Source organism: Cavia porcellus, unplaced genomic scaffold (assembly GCF_034190915.1).
Source record: "Cavia porcellus strain 051 isolate PalLab524CR breed Dunkin Hartley unplaced genomic scaffold, mCavPor4.1 scaffold_18, whole genome shotgun sequence".
Lineage (NCBI taxonomy): Eukaryota > Metazoa > Chordata > Mammalia > Rodentia > Caviidae > Cavia > Cavia porcellus.
This window is the reverse complement of record NW_026947501.1, coordinates 25437054-25451696: the sequence shown is the minus strand read 5'-3', so window position 1 is coordinate 25451696 and position 14643 is coordinate 25437054. Positions and strand designations below refer to the sequence as shown.

Genomic DNA, 14643 nt, shown 5'->3' with positions numbered 1-14643 from the left:
CTTTCACGTGACATGAGAAGGGAAGGCACAATGGCTAATCACAAAGGAGTTCAGTAGATCCATCCTCATCGTAGATTTAGATGTGTCCTATCCTTGGTAATTAATTTTGACCTTGAGAAAGTGGCCTTAAGTATGTCATTCAACATACTGGAGAGCTCCCAGCTCATACCAGGGGCAAAGGGAAGGGACCGTACTCCCTCTAGACTCCTGTACAGATCTGGGGTTCAGCAGGCATCTGTGAAACTGTGCCAAAGTCCTGGGGTGCTTCTCCAGTCTAAATGACTCAGCCAGTCACAAAAAGACAAATACTGCATGATTCCACTTACAAGAAACAGTGGGAGGACTCAGAATCACAGAGACAAAGCAGGATGATGGTTGCTAGGACTGGGGAGAACAGACAGAGAGTTAACGTTTAATGAGCATAGAGTTTCAGCTGAGGAAGACGAACAGTTCTGGGGATGGATGCCGGTGACGATTGCACAACGGGGTACATGTGGGTTTTGTTTGTTTTGTTATGAGTGGTTTGGGTTTGGGTTTTTTTTGTTTTTGTTTTTGGGTTTTTTTTTGGTCTTTTTGAGACAGGTTTTCACTATGCAGTACAGGCTGGCCTTCAGCTCACTTTGTAGCCCAGGATGGTCTTGAACTTGCAACGATCCTCCTGCCTCAGTCTCCCAAGTGCTGGGATTACAGGGATGAGCCACCACGCCTGGCTCTGGTTTTGGTTTAGAGAGGTTTATCTGGGTGCTGAGAACAGAACCCAGAGCTTCATGTGTATGTGCTGTACCACTGAGCTACACCCTCAGGCGCCTAACACATTTAATACAGTACCACTGAAGTATACACTTTCAAGTGGTTAAGATGATAGGTTTTATGTGCTGTGTGTCTTACCACAGTTTTTTAAAAGTCTAGGTGAGAAATGGACATGGGACACAAGCGGTGGGCCTGGGTCTACTGACCAGTATCAGGACAGGGAGGGAAGCGGGGAGGAGCAGGATGACTTCAAGGCTCTGACTGGCAGCATACCAGTGGCTGCCAGCATCTCTGCTGAGAGCAGGAGGGAAGAGAGGGAAGTTTGGGCCAGGGTGGGAGGCAGGGTGCAGGGGTGGGGTGAGGGCTCTGGCTCCGGGTGACAGGACATATGCTTGGATATTCTGGGGGCCTTCAGATCCTTCAGGCAGCGCCTAGGTAACCTTCCCTCTATCCCACAAGTATGCATTGAGGGCTTGCTCTGTGCAGGACACTCTCATGCCACCTCTATTAGAAAACCCACAAGATATAGGAAAAAAAGCGATAGGAATTCAACCATTGGCAGACAACCAGAAGGCAGCAGCAACTGAAGCAGAGAAGACAGGCCAGGCTTCTGCTTCACTTCTTGGCACCAATACCCCTAACAAAAAGTAGGTACAGTCCATCTCCCCATCTGGGGACCCGACCCAGTGCACCCCAAGACCTAGGCAGCTATCAGCCTCCACACCACCAGGAGAGCACTGCTTTCCCTCGCTTATGGACCCCTTCTCTTTCTCAACCTTTTAAACCCCAACTGGAGCCACAGCCTCCTGAGTGCTGGGATTACAGCCATGAGCTACCATGCCTGGCTCACGAACACTACTTCAACAGTAAGAACTTGTTAAAGACTTGTATGATTTTAAGAAAATAAGTTCTTATGCTTGGCTGATAGAAGAAAAGAGTTAGTACAGACTCTTGGGAGAGCAGTTTGAGAAATGCAGCAAATCTTAAATACATATGTAACTTCTGACATAGAAATTCCATTTCTGATATTTGCCCAAAGCAAATAAAGATCCAGCCACCAGGATATTCCTAACAGTAACAGTATAACTTAAGAAATGGATATAAATATAAAAAGTGATACAATCTAAATATTCCATGTGTTAATTCCATTATCGTGCATCCATAGAATAAAATACTCCACATCATCTTTAAAAGTTACATAAACTGTACCTTGATAGATAATACCTCTTGCTTATTTTCAAATAAAAATACAAATACGTAAACGTGTGGGAGAAAAGTCTGGATGGAATCATCTTTAGAGAGGCAGGCAAAGAGTCTAGGAAATTCCAGGTGAGCAGGGGGCCAGCAAGGCTCCTTGGTGTGGGCGATATGTCCTTGTGGCTCCCGTCACACTGTGGTCATTAAAGCAGGATTTTTCTGTCTTGGCACTGTCAATATTCTGAGCCAAGTAAATCTTCATGGTGAATGCTGTGGGGCTTCCCTGTGCATTGTAACCTGTGCAGCAGTGCCCTTGGTCTCTACCCAAGGAACAAAGTCGCCCCTAGTTGAAAACCATTGTGTTAAATCATACGTTTCTATTTTATGTGCCAGGCTGGGGATGTGGACCAGTGTACAGCTCTTGCCTTGCATGCGCAAGGCCCTAGGTTTGATCCCCAGTACCCCCAACACACACACACAAATCTGAATCTATTTTATATACTTTACTTGTGTGTTAAATCTCATAAGGTAGCTTTCTTTCAAAAGAAAAAATATCTTGGAGGAAATATGTAAAATTATTAATTCAAGTGACAGTATTTGGGATCTATATAATTTTTGCCCCATCTTTCCATAATTTGTCATTCCTTATGATGAGTACATGTTATGTTCATAAAAAGAAAACAGAAAGCCATTTGCAGTGCAATAAATTACTTCTAACACTAAACCCAGTCCAGAGAGGCCAAAGGCCCTACAGCCCACCTTCCCTGACAGGTGAGGCAGAAGTGTTCCCCAAGGACAGAGAGTACTCTACGATCGCCAGGTTCTTGCTAAGCAACAGAAGGAAGAAGTGAGGCTGGAGGAGGAAGAGGCCAGAGAGCTAGGGGGAGGACAGAAGATCTGGGGGGTGAGTCTCGGCCCCTCGGTTCTAGGCTGGGAGCCTGGGGAAGCAAAGCAGAAATTGAGCAGGCGAGAACACAGCAGATCTGGCTTTCAAGGAAATAAAATACTGAACTCCATAGCAGCAGGGGTGAAGTTTTGTCCTTGGATGCATCCCCACCACTCAGAACAGCCACAGGCACACAGTAGGTACTCACATATTTGCTCAATGAACTAAATGTATGAATAAGGGGATATAAATAGCCGTATTACGGGAATGGAAAATAGGGCAGAAGAGAAACACAGATTATCAGATGCTGTAGGAAATGATGCTGCCCGTTCACACATATGATCAGTTAAAACTATTTGGCGGGCAGCCCAGTTACTTCAGGCACTTTTAAGTAACTAATTAATTGTTACAAGAACAAAGGTATAACCAGTATTCATTAATAGCCTCCTCCCTGAGGTCTCTAACAGGGAAGCCAGAAAATACCCGAGTCCAGCCTCCCAGAGCTCACAGTCTATTCTGGGAGGCAGGTCTTGAAATTACATCTGAGGTTGGAATGCCCAGGGAACAACTGCACGGAAAGCGAGCCCAGCGCTGACCCAGCCCAGCCCAATGAGGTATGACCAAAAAACACAAGGCGTGCTTCAATTTGTTTCATTGGTTACAATAAAAGACACATTACCATTAATCCCTCTCAAAATACTCCCTGTGGCTTTGGACACACTTGTCACACAGTCTTGCCATGTTCCAAAGCAGTTCTGGAAATCCTCTTTCATGGGTGTCTTTAGCTGCACCGATGTGGTTATCTCCATGCTCGGACTCAACTCAAAACATTTATGTTTTATGGTCATTTTGATGTTGGAGAAGAATCAGAAGCTGAACGGTACCAGATCTACCTTAAAAAGTGAATGATGACACCCTGTAAAACTTTTAAGATCCAGCCTTTCCAATAGATGGTACTTGGCCCAGAGCAGTATCCACCACGTGCTTTATCACACCTCATAAAAACACTCACGAAAGAGGATTTCCAGAACGGCTTCCGAAAGTGGCAAGAATGATGGGATACGTGTCTTTGACGCAACAGGGAGTGTCTTAAAGGGGATTATGTCTTTTATTATAATAAATTTTTTCAAACATTTACGGTATATTTTGATCACCTCTTATACATTTCAAGCTGTATACTGGAACAGAGTACACAGTACAAGGTGGCTTCTCATAAGAGGGCTGCTACCCCGCTGTGCCCTCCAAAACACTCACAAACACCTATACCTTGGCTGCACTCAGAGAGACAGCTTCCAGAGTAGAGGGATCAAGGCAGTGAGGTTTCTTAAAGCTCTCCACACCATTCCGGTGCAGGACAGGGTAGAGGCCCTGTGCTGGGTGTTTTGTAAGTCTTAGGTCTGATTCTAGTGGCTAGCCGTCCTTGAGCATCCACTCAGCCTCAAACTCTATTGCAACCGCCCTGCAGAAAAGCACTTTAGGTTTACCTGTCCCAGTATCTCCAGCCCTTTTTCTCAAGATGTGGTTCCAAAATGGCCCATACCCAGTATGACCCAAATATTGATTCGTTCACTCTCTAGACTCACCAGATAGATGCTCTCAGATGAAAGCCAGGAATCTGTTTTTCAAACACACTCTTCAAGTGATTCGCAGGCACAGCGAAATAGAAGGGCCACATCCAGACAGAGTGAGGTACCCAGGCACAGCTGGAGGGTGGTTAGAGGCAGGGCCAGAAAAAGCACAAACCCTCGCCTACTTGTGCTCCACACTGGGCTGCGCCAATGGATAAACAAGACATTTCCCTGTCCTCAAGGAGTCCAGGTGTCCTAAGTGCAGAGCTGAGTACCGAGCCCAGGCCAGCAGAACTCAGGACTGTACTAGCAGACCTAATAAGATGTTGCTGCATCCAGACAGGAGACTGATAGCCAGGGGTTCCTGGGTGGCTTCAAACACAAGGTGGCAAGGAAGCTGGGCTTTGAAATACAGACTTTGAATAATTGGAGATGCTACATTCTTTTATTCTTGAATTTTCCTACAGCCTCACCGGTGCAAATAAATTGTAAGGCTTTATAAAGAGTAGGGAATAGAAAGGTGTGTGGAAGACAGCAGGTGCATGTGTGCAGGATACAGAGGCCTGGGCAGTAACTCAGGGGAGCTAAACAGATTTGGACACCTGCCTAATGAAGGGCAGTGCCCACTCCAAGGGCTGAAGTTCCCTTCTGTGACCCCAAAACACATCATGTAACTTTCCAGGCTTTCCATTTCATCTGCAAAATAGCAGTAGCCACCAGACGACTGCTGCCGAGCTTAGGAAAGAGCTATGAACAGGCACAAAGGGGTGTCAGAGCATCTGAGAGCTCACAGTTGATGTGGCTCCAAGGGTCAGTGTCCTTAGGGAAATTATTTTTTTGACAGTGGTGAGCCCCCACAATTTTTATTTATTTTTATTTTTTATTTTTTTGGTGGTGGTGCTGGGGATTGAACCTCCAGCTTCACACATGCTAGGTAAGTGCTCCACCCCAAGCTCGCCCCACCTCCCAGTTCCTATCAGCAAAGGCCTAGGCAGCACTGATGGAAAGGGAAAACTAAGGACCTCACCTTGAAGTTGCTCTCACATAGTGAATACCCAGACACGTTGCTGTTCAATGACAATGACAATACTATCTAAAAGATTTCAAAGCACAGTTTTTAAAAGGAGCATATGTAAATTGTCCCCATAACAAAGAATGAAAACTACACCTAGAGCTGGGAGTGGTGGCACAACCCTGTAATCCCGGTACTCAGGAGGCTGAGGCAGGACTGCAGCATGTTCAAGGCCAGTTTGGGCTACATAGTAAGTTCAAGGCCAACCTGAACTACACCGGAAGTCTGTCTCTCAAAAAAAATCCTCTACCTAGATCTCTGTTAAACGGTGCCATTCAATCTACATTATCCTGGGGAGCTGCTTGGGAGTATATGGAGCTCACAGATGAGAACCAAAGAGCACCGTGGCATCTGTACTGTTTCCAAACTTCATGTAAAGCCCTGGCACTGTCTGCTACACACCGGGCCATCTTTTGTGATATGCATGTGTTTTCAATTCCACAAAGCATGGCTCCTGGCTAAGAGAAAAATGTCCTCCTCTCTTTATCTTTTTTCTGCAGAACTGGGGTCCTGACTCACAGCTATTGTTCTTTCTCTCAATTTGACAGATCTTTCCTCTTCCCTTTCCCCTCCTGAGACACCCCTTCCCATGGGAATCCCTGCCTGAAAAGGGGGGGAGGGTGGAGACGCCTGGGGAGGAGGGACCCGGGCACATCCCAGAGCCTTCGCAGACAGAGACGCTAAATACAGAGGCTTAACTTCCGGATTCTGGAAAAACATTTTTGACATCTCTCAAAATTCCTCCAAAGGCCATATCCATCCTATTCTGTTCCTCTTCCTCCTGGCTGAAGATGGGTAGATTCAATATGGTCAGGGTTCCATAAGGAAAATGGTTGAATGAATGAATGAATAACACCATTTTCACCGCATGATGTCCTAACGCCCAGTTACGTGGCCCCAATTCCCCACTCCCCTCTACACCCAACTTCCAACCCAGCTCTGCCCATTACTCAGAAAGGGCTTGGACTCTATTCCTTCTGAATATCACCTTAGAAAAGTGACAGCAGGCATATCAGCAGCACTTCGAATATTCCTAAACTTCCAAGCCCAAGTCATACACTGTGCCCGGCTCCTTTCATCCTTGGCAGTTCCAGGGTTGGACCCCGCCGACAAAGGAAAGAACCGGGGCCTCGGCCGGGACTGGCCCCCGAGGCGGGGCAGGGCTCTCACCTCGGAACGTCAGGCTGGCCACAGGGTCGCTGCGCCGGTCCTTCTTCGCGTTGGGGAGGTTGCTGGCCCTCACCAGCAGGCAGCACAACATGGCTGGGGCGCTCGGGGCGCTCAGCAGAGCGAGCAGCTGGCCCGGCCACTGGCCACTCACCGAGGGGGCGAGCGGGCAGCGCTGGGCTCCCCGCGGCCGCCCCAAGAGGAGGCTGTGCCCTCCGCAGCGCCTGGGCGGAGGGAGAAGTGGCCCACCGAGAGGGAGCCCGGGAGAGGACACCGGACACCCACTGGGCGGGTCCGCCCTGAGCAGTGGCCGGGGCGGGGCTCGGACGCGTGCGGTGGGGCCGCTGGTCCCCTCCTCCGAGGGTCGCCGTCCGTCCGCGCCGGGGCTGCAAACGCGGCTGTTGCGGGGCGCACAGCTGGGCGGCTGAACCCCGATGCTACGCAGGGGCTCCCACTCCGCCCGGCCCCAGGGCCCCCCGGACTTCGCGGGCCTGGCCGCGGGAGCCCTCAGTGAAGGGGTGGGAAGGAGGCATGGGGGTCAGCGGGAGAAGGGGGTCAGCGGCGGCGACGCTAGTGTCCTGAGCCCCGGGCTGGGCTTGCTGGCCCTCGCGCCCACTCCCTCCCCCTGCTGGGGAGCCGGCTCTCGGCTGGCCCTAGGCGACGTCCGACTTGCTAGGAGGCCCAGGGCAGCAGTGATCCCACTCCCTTGACGAACCTGCCTCTGAGCCTGCAGTTCCCAGCAGACGCACATCGGGTTCCTTAGGAGCTTATAAACTTGCTGACCACAGAGCCCTGGCTTCGCACCTCTGCACCCCTACACTAGCTCTAGCACAGAACTGCACTAATCTCTACCCCCCTCCCCAGTCCCCACCAGTAGACTCCTTTTTCAGCCTGAACTCTTACCGCCAATAGTTATTGGCATCATTCTGCACCACAAAGTCGTAGCTCTCTTCCTCTCTTATTTTGGGGGAGACAGATCCTGTTTTGCCTAATCTACACCTGCACGCTAACAGATGAGCGTGTAGGAGAGAAACACAGCTCCACAGGGCTGTCCTGTGCGTGATCACTGAGAGCCCCCATTCCAGTGGCCCTCACTCCCGCCGGCTGTCACACTGGTTCCACAGTCTCCTCAGTCTCCGCTCCAGGAGCACCTCTCTCCCCAGACCCCAGAGGTACAGGACCGCCTGTCACACCCACTCTCAATACTGGACAGAGAACATCCCCGGCTTCCCAGGTATCCTGCTACCCCTCACGAGCATTTGTCTCCAAATCCTTTGCTTTCTTTCGTATTTTTTTGATATTAACTAATGCAATGGACTTGAGAATAATTCCATTCATTAACAAGGCCCTGACAACCTCTCCTCATCACCAAGTTTTCCTTGTCTACTGAATCATTCCATTAGTGCTCTTAATAAAGCATCCTCTTGGTGGGGGTGGTAATTCCTGTAATTCCCACGATTTAGGAAACTGATGTAGAAGGACCACAAGCTCAAGACTAGCCTGGGCATCTCAAAAACAAAAAATAAAAAGGACTAGGGATGTAGCTCAGTAGTAGCACACTTGCCTAGCATGCATCCTGGGTTCAGTCAGTCCCCAAACCATCAAAACAAAACAAAGACAACAAACAAACAAAAACTTCTTCCCTTCAACTACTCCCCACCTCATATCTCTATCGAGACAGGGTCTTGCTATCTAGCCCAGGCTGGCGTCAAATTCTCAGTACTCTGTCCTCAGTCTACCAAGTGCTGGGGTTACAGCAATGTACCCATCACACCCAGCTTCATACCTCTCGTGTGTGTGTGTGTGTGTGTGTGTGTGTGTGTGTGTGTGTGTGTGCGTGCGCGCACAGACACATGCCTAGGATCAGACTCATGACTTTGAGGGTATGCAATTACCGAGCTACACATCCAGCTACACTGCTATGTTCACAAAATCCTTTGAAGAAGCTGTCCATAGTTTCTGTCTCCACTGTTTCTCCACTGTTTCTCTCTTGAACCACTCAGTCATGCTTTCAACTCTATCATGGCACCAATACTGCAAATTCTATCAACTGTACTTTTAAAAAAATTCAAAAAGGTAAAGAAATTTTAAAAATTATTTAAAATCCCATCTGTCACCTCTCCATTGGAATCCCCTCAGTTAAAGCCTGCCTAAATCACTGCCACGAGGTTCCCTCCACTTCTCTAGCTCCCATCTTGCCCTCCTAACCTACAGTCTATTTTGTACCCCATCAGCATTATCTGCTGTCACTCTGCCACTAAAAGTCCTTCAGCAGTTCCCAGTTCACTCACAACAAAATCCAAATCCTTAGTTGACATTCAAAGTCTTGCTGGATCTCACTGACCTTCTCTCCTGCCCCCTTTCTTCAAGCCTGTTAGCCTAGTAGCTACTCAGACGGGTCAAGGAGGTGACCACCAGGGATTTTGCTAGACATTCTTGCTGAGTGTAATAATCACCCCTTCCCTTCCCTCAGTATCCACTCAGATGGGACCTTCCTTGGTCCCCAGGCTCATTACTGCTTAATTTTTGCACCAATCATTAAGTAAAATATGAATCTTATTTCTTTTCCATATTCTCCATTAGAACATCTGCTTTGGGGCTGGGGATTTAGTTCAGCAGTATAAGCGCCTGCCTTGCAAGCAGGCAGTTGTGAGTTCGATCCCTGGTACCGATAAAAAAGAAAAAAAAAAAGAGTGAACATCTGCTTTGTCTATTGCTGTTTCCTCAGCACCTGGATCAGTGCCTGGTATGAAGCAGGTTCTCCCTAAATATTGTCTAGATGGTTGACTGCAAGAACAAATGAATCAGGCTGGGGAGTTAGCTCAGTGGCTCAAGTGCCTACCTGGCATGCATGAGGTCATGAGTTCAATTCCTGATATCGAAACAAAAAAAATAAAAAAAGAACAAATGAATCACATAACCCCCCCCCAGCAGTCACCTCCAACTTGATAAAGCTGTGTTAGGCCTTGGGAATAGGTCATATCCCTATTCCCAGCATGCTTACTATCAGGACATCAAATGATAGCAACCAAATCTAAAGGCATGGCAGGAAGTATTCTTAAGAAGTGGATGCACTATAAAGAAGCTAGCTTTTCCCACTGGGATGGGACATGGCAATGGAAAGAAAGGAAGAAGAGAAGGAGAATCTAAAGCTATCCCCTTCTCTGAACCTTCTCAATCTGCTTGACCTCTCCTCCTGCTAAACTGTATCCCTCTAACCTGCCCTCAAGCTGTGGTAGACTTGGCTTACTCCAACATGGAGGTTCCTTCTTGCTTTCCAGCACAACCTAGCTGTTCAGGTTTCTAGCTCCAACTCCAGGTTGGACCTTGCTCTATCTATCTGAACCTGTCTCTTGCCACTGTCTTGGTCTAGCAATGGATATGCCTTCTATGTTGTTCCCCAAAGGAAGAGACTTATACACCATGAATGGAGAAGCCTACTCCTCGTCCCACTCCCTGTGAATAAGGCAGTACACAGATCCGGTTGTTGGACCAGCCCTAGATGTCACAGACACTGAGGACAACAGACCAGAAAGAAAAGTGGAGTGAGCCTGGATCCAAGGTGGCACAGTGAAGCTCTACAGTGTATAGGTCTTGTCTCTGGCCTGATAGTATTATGATTTATACCTGGATCACTCCTCAAAGCATCATGCACTCAAAGGAGGGACTCAGCATGTGAGTCCTACAGCTAAATGTAATATAAGAAGGTAGGTCACTGGAGGCATGACCTATTAGAATGTATCTCCCTCCCTGATTCCTCCTTGCACTCTGATTCCTGGCTATAATGAAGAAAGCAGGTTTCAGAGGAAACCTGGCCCTCCACCATGTGATTTCTCTGCTTGAGCTTGCTGAACATGGACTGAAACTTCAAAAGGGTGAGCCAAAATAAACTTCTGTTCTTTAAATTTCAGGCATTGGGTATTTTTTGATAACAGAGAAGTGGGATCATTGCTATGACACAACCTAGCCATGTGGTTTAGAAGCCTTTGGAAGTGGTTCATGGGGGAATCTGGAACAGTGGGAGATACTGGCTAGAGAAACCCTAGACGCTATTAACCAGGCTTGACGAAAGACCCTGGTCAGAGCTCAGAAGACCAGAATGCAGCTCAGGGTATTGCAGTTTAGAACAAGGACTCCACTGGCATTTGGGTTAGAAATCATATATACTATACTGGCAAAAGACTGGTCTATATTTTGCAGATATACTAAGACTTTGCAGGAGGCTGAGGTTAAAGATTAAGCCAACTTACTCTGCTGAAAGAAATTTCAAGGCAATGCAATGTTCAGGTTGTTGCACAGGTACTGCAGGCAACTTTTAGCCAGATTTATATCGAAAATCAGGAGCAAAAAGCCCATTTAAAATTTTTTTAGTTTTGCCAGAAAGAAACGGCCCACAAGCTGGGTGTGGTGGTGCTTGCCCGTAACTCAGGAGATTGAGGCAAGAGAACTGCCATGAGTTTGAGCTCAAGGTCAACCCAGGCTATGTAGCAAGTGTAAGGCCAGCCTGAACTAATAGAAAGACCCTGGAGGAGTGCTGCAAAGATGAAAGAGAGGAAAGATTGGTTACCAGAAAGATCAAAAAAAGCCAAGTACTTTACATCAGGGCAGTAGGAAAGATGCCTTGAAGTCTTGTCAGAAATCAACAAGATACCATCCAGTCAGGCCTCAAGGTATAAAAGTGAAAGAATTTGCTTTGAGAAAACAGCTGTCGGGCACACAGTTGAAGAAGGGCTGCTTAGGAAATTCAATCTCCAGGAACCGGGGATTAGGCTGCCAGAGCTCAGCTATACAGGAACTCAGAAGCCTTGGCAGTCATGAAGCAAAAGGACCTGATAGTTATTGGAGACAGCAGCAGAGCTGGGTATCACCCTTTGTGAGTGTGCAAAATCCAAGACTAATAGGCTTAGAGGCTCCCACCAAGATTTCAGAGAAAGCTGGGAGGCCAGGCAGTGTGCTCCAGGAGGGCAGGGTGTGAGGTGTGACACGGAAACTGCAAGTACAATGGAGACCTAAGAAAGTTGAAGTCAGGGATGTGGAACGTCTGAGGAAAGCTGCAAGTAGTGACCAAAGCCAGTCCAAGAGGAAGGCCATGGGGGCTATCGTCACTGGCAATTCCAGAGAGGCAAGCAGCCCAAGTCACTTGAAGTTTGCATCTCTCCACAACTGGCCCACTACAATTTGCTGCAGGTGCTGGACACCGAGGTACAGAATTTAATGTTTGCTCTTCACGGTTTCAGCACTGCTTTGATTCTGTTCTTTTCTATCTCCTATTCCTCTCTATTCCTCCCTTTTGGAATGGGAATGTTTACCCTGTGCTATTGTAGGTCAACCATTTTTAACATTCTTTTTTTTTTTTTTACAGGGGCTCACAGCTTAAGAGTTTACCCAGAGGCTACTTTGGATTTGGACTTTTCAGAAATGCTGGAATTGTTAGGGCTTTGGCAGTTCATAGAGATGGACTAGATGCATTTCACATAAAGAAATGCACATGAATCTTTTGGGGGCTACAGAAAAATGTCATAGTTTACATCTGAATGCCCCCCCCAAAAGCCTTAGGTAATCAAAAGTGGGGATTCTAAAGGGTGAGGGAATCATGGGAGCATTAGGAATCATGGGAGCATTAGAGTTAAAAGTGATACCAGGAGCTACAGCCTGGTCAGCAGAGGTGAGTCACAAGAGACATGACTAGTAGGTTGTACCTCCTGTCAGGTTCCCCTTTTCTCTCTGTCTTGATTACTTTTCTCTCAATGCTGGGACAAAATACCTGACACCCAAAATTAAGGAAGGAAAAGTTTATTTAGTTCACTGTTTGTGGAGGTTTCAGTACATAATCAGCTGGTTCCAGAGCAGGGTAGCATGGCACAGAGGCAACAGGCAGAAGACAGGAAAAGCACTAAGAACAAAAGGAGAGGAGAGCAAGCCTCTTTTCTTCCCTTGTAAGCAGGCAGGTGTAGCACTCATTGTAACTCTGTGCCCTCCTCTTACACAGGATGAGGATGTTTAAAAGCTGAGGAGGACCCCCGCTCCCTGCTGAGTCTTAGAAATTAAACTTCTCAAGTTGACACAATGTATCAGCCATCACAGATGCTCCCTCTGCTTCCCAGCCACCATGAATCCAACAGTTTTCCCCCACCCAAGCCCTTCCACTATAGGGTTTCTCTCTTGAGTCTGCTGAATATGGACTGAATCTTCCTCTTCTAGGTTGTGGGTGTCGGGTATTTTTGTACCAACAACAAGGAAGGTGAGTAAGAAAAGGAGTTAGGTAAGCCAATCATTTAATGACAATTTATCAATTAAGTCTATTTGAAAGAGCCTAAATTGCCCTTTCTGGCACAAATAACTTTGGTATCACCCACGGGCTACAGCCTCCAAATGCTCTGACCAGCATTATCTCCCACCTGGCCTATCACCACATGTAATACTCTGGTTTCTCTTCAGATCATATCAATCTTTCGCCTTTTACTATTAACACATGTAACTCCTAACTATCCATCTCACAGTCCCCCTGGCTCATTATCCACGTGTTGCAACCAGGCAATCTTACAAAACTATGATCAGAAAAGAAACAAAACAAAAAATATAGTCAGCCAGTGACCAGGTCTTGGAAGAAATCCCAAATTCCTCTCTTAGACTGATAGGGAAACACCTTTCTGCCCCCAGTGCCCTGAGCTACAGCTCCAGGGAATTCTCGGTTTCCAGATCATGCTGAACTCTGCCCAGCTCTGTTGGCTTGGCTATTCCCTCTATTTGAAGTTTCCTTCCCTGTCTTTTTCAGGGTTACCACTATTGATCCCTGGGACCCTCAGTTCAAACATCACGTCTCCAGGGAAACAGCCCTTGACCTCCCTGTCTAGGTTGGGTCACTCGGACAAATAAAACTATATGGCAGTATTTTTCCTTCTTATTGCTTATCACAGTTCTACGGAATGCAGACTTGTGCAATTACCTGTTTAATGTCTAGATAGACTGTGGACCGGTAAATCAGGGGAGAGAGGAACCTTGCCTTAGTGGCCCAGGCATGTAGGGTATTTCCAGTAGAGTGATGGCACGGAGTTAGTGTAGGGGATCTGGCATGTTCCTCTAGGAATGAGTTCCATCTCAACCCAATGGATCTCAAAGAGGGCTGTACTGCCCTCTAGGGGAAGTTTGGGGTATTGTGAAACTTTTTCATTGTTTTGATTCTTGGTTTACTCCCTACGCACATCACTACAGCACACCCTACCATTACCCCTGCTCTAATCAATCAGTCATCACAGGGAATCTGGATGGGGTATAACTAATATTTCCAGAGGAACATTCCAAAGGACTGTCACAAACCATGGGCTTGTGTCCAAGAAATAGGGGCTCCACACACCTCTTTTCCAAACCATAAACTGTGGACCCAAACTGTGGACACATCCTGAGGACTCTCCCATCCCAACCTCCAGGTTCCTGGTCTGGCTGCTGCACACTCAGACAGGCCTTGAAACTCAACAAGGTTTCAGCCCTAGAGGATTTGTATCAGGAATGAGCCTCTAACAGACAGTAAGCTGAGACTGCAACTTGTCTCCCCATATCTATCCTCCCCTTCTTCTATAAACATTTTCTGTAACTCCGTAACACTGTAACTGGCACATGGCCAACCAAATAGAAAAACTACATTTCCCAGCCTCTCCTGCAGCTAGATGTGGATGTGAGACAAATATCAACCAATGGGATATGAACAAGATATGTAACTGTCTTTTTGTGTCCTTAGAAAGGGCCTCTTAGCAACCCAGACTTCTCCAGTCCCACCAGAAAGGTGACAGAGCCAGTATAGGATACACAGGTGGACAGGAATGGGACAGTTTTGAGGTCAGATTTGTGCAGAAGCTCAGTTTTTACTTAGAGTTCATGTTTACTGCAATGTTTCAGGGTTGACAGAGATAAGAAGTATTATACTTTATATCTAAAACATCCCGTAAGGCCTATAGTAGGGGTTTTAGGAGTGACTGAATTATGGGTGCATAACTGGATTAGTGTAG

General features: G+C 47.3%; 1 protein-coding gene across 24 annotated transcripts in view; it reads right to left on the bottom strand.

Annotated features, from left to right (window-relative positions):
• Dysf (dysferlin) overlaps window positions 1-14643 on the bottom strand; it is a 210458-nt gene that overhangs the window by 189750 nt on the left and 6065 nt on the right. For 4 of the 24 annotated variants that reach the window (XM_063229583.1, XM_063229581.1, XM_023564786.2 and 1 more), the window contains exon 1: window positions 6644-6924. The exons of 9 other annotated variants lie outside the window; for them this stretch is intronic. In XM_063229583.1, coding sequence (XP_063085653.1) covers window positions 6644-6734 — 91 coding nt within the window. In that variant the 5' untranslated portion in view covers window positions 6735-6924. Of the gene's footprint in view, window positions 1-6643; window positions 6926-14643 lie in introns of those variants that run through there. 11 more of the 24 variants (XM_063229585.1, XM_003469017.5, XM_003469014.5 and 8 more) reach the window with 3 other exon arrangements.